Below are 9,452 nucleotides of genomic sequence, written 5' to 3'. Positions count from 1 at the left end.
GTTGGTGTAAGTTTTTGTTAATTCCGAAAAATATTACGGAAGCACATTCGTAGATGAAAGGAAATTCCCGAACGAAGCGGAAATGCACATCAGGCACTTGACGCGAACCGGCTAGGACCATGCCAAACTATCGTGTGTCTCTTTGCGATTCATCGAATAAGCCTGCGATAAAGTTGTTGCGAAGGTCATACGTAGTTTTTGCCAGGTGGAGCTCGTTGTAATTGGAGAGAAATTTGGGTAAGATGCATCGATGCCATACGCCCCACATCCATATCAGCTGTTGTCGCGATATTTGCGAGGACAATGACTACCTATAAGTTGTAGGATACTTCTAAAGTCCGCAGGGATGAACCGATACGATGGGAGCTTTATCTCATATCTCCTGATCCGGCATGCTTCCATTTCACGAGGAATTCGGCTAATGACGTCCCAGGTTTGCAGATGTGCTCCTCTCTAGAGCACAGGCGACGAGTGGGGGAAAATTGGTTCTACGAATGAGCACTTCGCAAGGGGCGACGTGGCACATACATCGACGACCTCCCAGCAGTATTCTTGGAGTCCGCTGATATGAGGAATATTGCAACAGTGACAACAAATAGCTGCATTGCGGAGGAAGCTTTCCTCGAAACGGACAGGCTCAGCGCTACATAACCTCGCTGTTCATGATGCCAGACAACGGAATCACAACGACCTTCAGCAAACGTTTCCATATCATTGCCATTGGGGGGGGGGGCCGTAACAATCCTTTTGTACCAAGCTTCTAAAAGGATGGTTGTGCTATCAATCTAGTTGTACCAACACACTCAGGCTTGAGTTCGCAATATGCACCAACAACCCATGGTATATCACGACAGCCCGGGAATGGATGACAAGAACAACCATGCAGTTGAGGAGAAGGGGCACAATTGCTTTATAAGGCAGCTGGAGAACCTGCTGGAACCGGCTTCGAGTCCCACCACTCCATCATGGAAGTCGTTGATTTTTCATCCGTAGTCTCCTCGAACTTCGGCGATCGGAAAACGTGAGAGTGTCCGAGTTTGCGCAGCCACCAAATCACGGGACACCCGAACCCCGTGACCAGACTCCGTAGCCCTGAGATGTCTTAGGGCTGAGGCCACAGGCGCCACATTTGGCTGGAATTTGAGACACGCTGCCTCAGAAGTCAGCAGCGTGGAACAAAAGTAAGGATCAAGCAACGGCCTGGCTCACGTCGTGTGTCGTGGCGCGGGACACCCCGGCTGGACTCCAGGCCTCTACGATTGGTGAGTCATTCCCTCTCATTCGTTGGTAGCCTGCGGCCTTCCTCCGCGAGGACAACCTTTGATACTAGATCGGCCTCAAGGCCACAACGGGAGTCGGGTCGCCGTTTGACTGATCTGGTTTGGTCGAGCTATAGGCTCTATATTTGACGAGCAAAGTTCCGGCCACTCGGTAGTGACCAATGAATGACGACTGTCCTGACTCGCGTACTAACGATAGTGGTATCCTTCGACAGCGGAGGCAATGCGTGGCGATCGTCGAATGATATAACCGAGTGCTTACTTCCAACAGAGCCTCAAGAATCGACATCCTAATATATAAATAACAACTGGTGCTTCTCTTTCCGCGCCCTTCGGTGTCTGTCAAACTTTACTTCCACTTCCGTTATGGGTGGTAACATCGGATATCCAAGTCCCCAAAGAAGTGAAAGCCCAGAGGTGACAGCTGATATTCCGTTTCCCAAAGAAACCGAAATGGCTCAGGACGTGTCATCAGTCACAGTTGAGAGTGCCCGACCGAGATTAGCCGTAAGACGAACGAGGGAACCACCCAAAAATGCTACCGGTCAGATCTATTGCGACCACCCAGACTGCCATGACCATATCCCATACTTCAAGAGACCTTGTGAATGGAAGTATGTAGCACTCTTATTTTCCTGTTGTTGCTATTTCTTGAAAAATACATCCACTAATTTCTTTGATAGCAAGCATATGGACAAACATGACCGCCCATATAAATGCACAAACCCAGATTGTAACAAAATGCTAGGCTTCACATATTCAGGTGGCCTACTCCGTCATCAGCGCGAAGTTCATAAAATGAACAGTCAAGGGAAAAAGCTGCTGTGTCCTTACCCTGACTGTAATCGCAGCTCAGGAAAAGGATTTACCAGACAGGAGAATCTCAAGGAGCATCTTCGTCGCCTTCACAGAGGAGGAGACGGCCGATCTCCCGATGATCCTATTTCTTTGGAAGCCAATGAACCCGAGAACAGCCCCGTGCTATTGCCCCTCCATCCCTCAAAAAGGAAGCGACATACCAGCGAATCTTACTCTTCCTCGGAGGAAGAAGGCTCGAATCCTTTCGATCTCCGTGATGAGATTACTCGCCTTCGGCGAGAAGTTATCAAGAAAGACTCGAGGCTAGATGAACTGGAAAAAGAGCTGAAACAGCTTCGACGACTGATTCAGAACGGTTGAGTGGTGGCGGGAATAGAACACGAAGGCAATAACAGCGAAATAACGAGAGAAAGATATCTACACAACCAGGAAAACCGGCGCGATTTCCTGCCATCGACTATTCCTACTCTCCGTGGACATATAGTTTATATTTCAGTGGACAATTTCCACATTTGGTTACATTTGGTTTTTGTTTAGGCATATTGGCATTTAGCGACGGGTTCAAATTGTATTTCTTATGTTCAAATCATCTTATGGCCTTGCAGCATGTAATTTCATTCTACGACACATTTACATCTGGAGCGTGTGGCGTTTTTCCCTTTTCGTTTCTTAAGAAGTATTGGGGCCTTTATTCTCCTTTTTCACACTTTCTATTGCTGATCATCATCGTTGCATTACCATACCCCTTTTTTAACCTAACGTCTGCCTTGTATGAATCTGTTCATGACATCCTTTCTCTCCCAATTTGCTCAAGCATTTTCCCCACGTCTTTATCGCACCATTTCCTCATCATTTCTGCCTACGCGGCATTTCGTCTTGCCATCCGGGCTCCATGTCGCTTTCCTTCTCACGCCATTCTCTGCTCTTGGCATTAGATAGTATTTGTTTTTCAAATTAGTCATTCATTGGTTCCTATTAGTCATCCAGTGTGGCTGAGGCTTATCGCCATCCCCATACATGCGTACTGGCACTCGTGCGTACCAGACCTGAATTCCTCAACGAGTGTAAAATGCAAAAGGTCGCAACGGAGCCACATCCGTGCAAATCATTCTCGCACTTGCGGTCGAACGACACCAAGAGCCCGTAGTTGAGCCAGCCAATAAGCGATGATGGTACCCAGGAATCGGTCCACCCGGCGCTAAGAGAAGTCAAGCTCATTAATCTGTGAATCGTCTCAGGGATATATTGAGGCCAACAGCGTCCGCGTGGAGAGGATATGCATGAAGTTTTTTAGGTCATTTCCAACACGGCTGAAGAAATCTGTAAGTGGATCCTGCTACCGGCGGGAGCATCATGTGATTGTGAACTCCAACCAATTGGTTGATCCGAGTAGTTTTAGGTGCCTGACTCAAGGGTCCCTGTTACGAGTTTTGCCTGAGCTGGAGCTAAGACTGCCAAGGAATTTCTGGTGGCGTACATATTATTCTTTCGCAGGTGAAGCGCCTTAGGCCATCGTGACCGTTGAATGTCGTAGGCAGGATTGCCGACACGCCCGATGTGGCGTGGAGGAGTGATTGTTGTGCTGAAAAATCAACTAATCTTTTTGCATAATGAGGCGAAAAGGACGCGCTGCGATGGTGGCTTTCATTTTCTCCGGCTGAAGAATGGTTTTTGTGAGTAAGATTCTTGACAAACGGTTGAGGCAAGACTTGCTGCCTAGGAATGCTACACTTTGGAACTCTGGCTGCGTCGGATGGACGCCTGCGTGATCAATCGTTCACCGCTTATGTGGGTCTGATGAATACCCCCAGAGTTATTCATGCGACGTTCATCAAATTCAATCCTATCTCATTGGCACCTGTGTTTCATCACACGGCTAGTTCCTCAACGGTCTTTAGGATTCTTGCATCCTCATACATCCAATACGATATCGCCCGTCAATGAGGCGAGAACTCTTCTCCGGGTTTCTGCGTCAGCGAGAACGGACTTCGTTTTGATGAACACTCTTTTCTGGACAAGTCCACCTTGCCCTTCTGTTGTTGGCCGGAGCTCTTTTCCTTTTGCTGGTTTGGCTGACTGGCTGTGGAAGCTACGAGTCGAGCTACCATCTCCGTTGGCATTCACATGAGGTGTTGAAATGAGTGGGAAATCGTTAAGTGCTATTTTCCTAAACTGAGATGCGAAATTATATCTGTTCGAGCTTCGAAGGCACCCGCGTGCCGGGAACAAAGCACGCGTGTCATGAGGCAACCTCTGGACGCGAATGGTCTGCCATTTCGACTCTAGTGTCGCCAGGTTTGGATCGGTCTGGTTGGGCACTGACGATAAATTTCTGCCTGCGCGACCTCCAAATCGTCATTGAAGAAGACTCAGCAACCACCATGGACTGGCGACGGTCCAAGGGGGCCTAGGGCGCGTCAAAAGCTCTTCTTCCCAACCGTTCACGGGCTTCTCCCGAACGAAAGGCAACTCGCGAGGTCTTGATTTGCATCTTGGAGATTTTGATCCTTGTCGAGTTCCAGTTTCAAATTTCGGTTTGGCATACTTGAAGTTATCGACCGGCAAAGGATTGAGATGTTCAAGCACCCGGGTTCTCCCAAGCCGTTAATACATCTGATCCATGCATTCATTTTGTAGAGGTTTTGACATGCTGTTATTTTCAAAGTTATACTGGTGTCTACTTGACACCATTGGAAATGGCTTTTCGTGCGTTGTGGGTTGAGATCGAAAGTAAATCAACTGTGCAAGCGTCCATAAAGTCTGTAAACGAAACTGACTTCTATCATTTCCTTAGGAGCCATGAGCACCCAAGGTACCCTGAGGAGCCAGTGGCTGGAGTTTGTAGGAGGATAACGTTGGTTTACTAAACTAACTACGCGAGAGCAATACAATATGTTGGGGGGCACGTGATAGGGTAGCCGTAGTACCGCCTAGCACCCCCCCGTGCTACGGCGCCGCCAACGCACTGCCGCCCGGGGCCCCCCTTTGCTCAATTCTTCTAAAAACGCAATAACAATTAATTACAAGATTTGGACTCTGATTTCCTCTTTGAGAATAGATGCCCATACAGCAATAACTGTAAAAAACAGAATAACACAAGCAAAATTCCGTAATCTGCTATACCACTATTATCTTCAACCTTCTTTGTCAATCTCCATTAACCTAATTCTTCTAACAAATTCTTCAAAAGCAGGCCTTGCCAGCAGCTTGATGAGGCTGTCAGCTATATTGACTGTAGAACCAACATGTTACATCATAATTTCATCTTTTTGAATCAAATCACAGAGAATATGATAATTTAATCTCAATATGATGTGATCTTCTTGTTACAGATTCTTTCTTTTTATTAAATCCTATCATTTTTTTATTATCAACTCACAGATGTAAGTATATCTTTACTTTCTCTCTATCAATTCAGCATCATATAACATGTCATTCAATCAAATTACTTCACATACTGCCTCATTTACTGTGATATACTCTGTTTTAGTGATTGATTTTGTAATTGAAATTTATTGTTATAACTGCTATGAGATTGATGTTCTGTTTAATAAAATAATGTAATTTATAATTGATTTATATTGAGAGTCTACTTCTGCTCAATCTGAATTGTTGTATATGATAGAATTAAATCTCTCAACCATCTTCTTCTTGTATAAAATATCATAATTTTTTGTTTTTTTGATATAATGTAGAATGTGTAATGAGCGTACTTCGATTAACAATCTAACACTATTCTAAATACAGATTATAAATTGATTAAGGAAAGAAAGAGAAAATAAATCAAAAGAAAAGATTGTATAAAGAGAATTTTTATAAAAGAAAAATCAGAATGAAAGAATATCAAAAGCCATTTCACAGTGAAATACAGAGTAGAAAAATGTTAAGAGCTACATAGAAGAATTGTTAGAAATTACATGTGAGAGGTGATGACAGTGTGAAGAGTGAATAGTAGAAGATAGTATATAGTGTAGTGGAAGATAATAGTAATAATAATTATAGTAGTAGTATAGTTGAAGTTGTAATTGTAGTTGTAGCTAATCGCTGAAGAGGAAAAGAAAGAGAAAGAAGATGTGCGAAATACATGCATCCATATATATATACATATAGAAATAGTGGTAGCGAGAGTATAATGGAAAGAGGTAAGAATAGACGAAGATATAAACAAAGATAATAATAAGGAAATAATAAACGAGTGCATTACATTACATGAGTGTAGAATGTAAAATAAAAGAACATTAAAAGTTATGTAGAAAAATTGTTAGAGATTACACAAGCACAGAGTATGAAGCAGAAGAATATTGAGAATTATACAGAATCACAATAATAGAAATAAATGAATGTAAAAGAAAAGTTGATTGCATAAATTAATTATTAATGCATGCTAATTCATCAAATTATCCCCTTTTACTGAGGTGAGTGAGGACTCATAAATGTTGAGAGCGGCGGTGTTCTTTAAGAGAAACACATATTTTCAGATTCTTAGATGAGATGATTATATTCTATTCATTTGATGAAGTATTCACAATGGCAGTGATTGATTTTATCATCAAAAATTGCTGTGATTTTCCATTTGAGTTCATTATCTTTTTTTACAATAACAGATAGCTGTCAATCAAAGGTTCTTTATAAAGGGAATGAATTCTCAATCATGAGTCAGAGCAGGTTTATATGGAAAATGTTGTGAATGTCAGACAGAGTGTTGAGTCAATAATTATATATATTTAATACTTTTTTCACTGTATATTTGATATGATAATAATCTAATGTATGCAAGAGGTGATTCATTTTCATATTTTTAAAATTTAATTAAACTTTGTTTTTTACATGATATTGAATTGTAGAACTTTTTTTGATGTTCATTTAATTCTTATAATTTTATTAAATACTGATCATTGAAACTTTTACTCATTTGTGAACTTTCTTTAACTTGCTCATAATGTTCTCTACTGTTTGTATGAGGCTGCAGATGTACACAGTTTCTCAGAAAATTTTAAAAAAATTCAAAATCTTTAAATTGTATCTATATAAAAAAAAAAAAAAATTGAGTTTATGTCTTTTGTAACAGAATCTCAATTGTTAATTACAATCTCAGTGTATAGCAGCAGATCACTTCAGTTGTTTTGTGTGTAATTGCAAAACTTACAAAGAATGTTTTTTACTATTTGTATTATTTTTTTAATAGCTTTATCAGTTTCTGAGTAATATGCTATTAATAACTTTCATTCAATTCTTAGTAATTGGCATATATGAGCTCAGAGTGCACTGAAGAATTAACTGCCTCTATCTAACACAATGAATAAAGACAGATTGTGTATATAATAAAATAAGCTTCTGATGAATGCATCTGCAACTACTTCAGCATCCATCTTGTCACAGAGTTGTAGTATTACATTCTTGTTGAATCAGTTGACAATGATTAGAATGTTTGTAGAACCTCCACTTTCAGGCAAGGAAACTGCAAAATCAATAGCTATATCATATTAAGTTTGCTCAGAGATGAATAGAGACTTCAGCATCTCTTTTCAGCATTTACATCATGCTATCACTGAGCTGCAATGATCACAGTTGTGTACAAATCAGTGTATGTTCTTTAACATATCTGATCAGTAGAATTTTCAGATAATGATGTTGTACATGATTTTATATTTTAAATGCTCAATCATCAGTAAATTATAAATTTTTTGCATTATCTATGTTCATAGAGGTTCTGAATCAGAGACTCATCATCTATTTTAAAAGTGTAAGCAGTTGTTATTATCAATCAAATATGCTGAGATATCTGTTCTTAAATATACATCTGCAGAAAATCAAGATGTTTTACTTTGTATAACTTTAGTAGTTTATTGTCAGAATTTATCTGCTTCTGCTATTAATCTTCATTGTTCTTTGAGTGAGAGCTCATGAGCTCAGAGTTGATTGATATATATATGAGATTTGTCTAATTATGTAGAATTATCTATAATTGTGGAGTTGATTAACTGATGCTCCCAGTGTTTCCATCTGTCATTCAAATCATCAGATGGTATATCTTGTTTTCAGTGAAACAAAGCATTCATAAAAATGTTCTCTACTTCAGATCAATAATAAATTGTGAATGAAAAACAATTAAAAAATAATGATTAATATATATGCCTTTCAGTGAGTTTATAAATGATTGTGATGTACTCTAGATTTTTATAATCAGTAACAATCTCAAATCTCTCAACACTTATAAATTCAAACTCTCATTTTTAAAACATTGTATGATTGCTAAAAGCTTCTTGTTGTAGATCTTATAATTGCATTCAGTAAATGACATTTTTTTTTAAATAAAAATATAAGATTATAAAACATTTTGTTTATTATATTACATCAATGTCTCATCTATTACATAATCTGAAGTGTCTGTTTCAAGAATTATATGCTTATCTGAATTGAATGATTGTAGCATTGAATTGTTTATAAACATACACTTCATCTTTTTGAATGCTGCGTTTGTTTCATCCATCCATTGAAATACGGCATCTTTTTAGATCAAATTCATCAGTGATCGTACAATATTAGAGAAGTTCTTGATGAACTTCCAATAGAAGTTAATGAATTGTAGAAAGCTTCTAACTTCTTTTACTGAGATTGATGTCTTTCAATTGAGAATTACTTCCACCTTCTTAGAATTCATACATACATCTTTTTCAGCTTCGATGATGAATTCTAGATAGATTGTAGATTTAATTTCAAAGTCATATTTATCAATGTCTATCTGCAGTTCAGCTTTTCATAGACAGTCAAGCATTTGTTGTATGTGCTTGCAATGATTAGTGAGTAATTCATCAGTGAGGATCAGAATATCATTCATGTACATTGAAGTAATCTTTTTGAACAGATTTCATAGAGCTTAGTTAATGTATTTCTGAAATGTATTTGAAGCATTCATCAATTCAAAGAGAGTCAGTGTTCATTTGTATAATTTATAATATATATGAAAGGAGTTAGCCATTCATCACCTTCATTAATTCTTATCTAATAGAAGGCTGTAGAGGTGTCAAGCTTTGTAAATCATTTTGCTTTTTCTATTCGTTCAAATATTTCATTGATAAGTGGAAGAGAGTATCAGTTCTTTCATATAATTTTGTTAAATTCTCAATAATTAACACAGAATTGTAAGCCTTTTTCTAATTTTTTTTTACAAATAATACAAATGATGTAGTGAGTGAGTTGCTAATATGAATGAAATCTTTATTCAATAATTCATTGAATGTTTTTCATAGAATGAAGAGCTCATTGTGTGATATATTGTAGAGAGAATTTTAAAGTGATTGTGAGTTCTTATCATTTTTATTAATGAGTTTGATTATATGATCTATACTGCAT

The 9,452-nt window shown here is 39.0% G+C and overlaps 2 protein-coding genes across 2 annotated transcripts; one reads left to right on the top strand and one right to left on the bottom strand.

Annotated features, from left to right (window-relative positions):
* Positions 1–1,733: 1,733 nt before the first annotated feature.
* Positions 1,734–2,459, top strand: HCAG_08465 (hypothetical protein; the record flags this gene model as incomplete). Its single annotated transcript, XM_001536633.1, has 2 exons — positions 1,734–1,894; positions 1,964–2,459. 2 exons carry the CDS (start codon positions 1,734–1,736, stop codon positions 2,457–2,459), a joined length of 657 nt encoding a protein of 218 aa, XP_001536683.1.
* A 470-nt stretch (positions 2,460–2,929) lies between these two features.
* HCAG_08464 (predicted protein) lies at positions 2,930–4,900 on the bottom strand (the record flags this gene model as incomplete). The annotated part of the gene is made up of 5 exons (XM_001536632.1): positions 2,930–3,021; positions 3,125–3,297; positions 3,577–3,681; positions 4,087–4,406; positions 4,877–4,900. The coding sequence occupies 5 exons, from the start codon at positions 4,898–4,900 to the stop codon at positions 2,930–2,932; spliced, it is 714 nt and encodes a 237-aa protein (XP_001536682.1).
* Between the last annotated feature and the right edge of the window lie 4,552 nt (positions 4,901–9,452).

The sequence above is a fragment of the Histoplasma capsulatum genome, genomic scaffold (assembly GCF_000149585.1).
Source record: "Histoplasma capsulatum NAm1 scaffold_11 genomic scaffold, whole genome shotgun sequence".
NCBI lineage: Eukaryota > Fungi > Ascomycota > Eurotiomycetes > Onygenales > Ajellomycetaceae > Histoplasma > Histoplasma mississippiense.
Note: the sequence above shows the minus strand (reverse complement) of the source record. Positions and strands in the feature narration are given on the sequence as shown.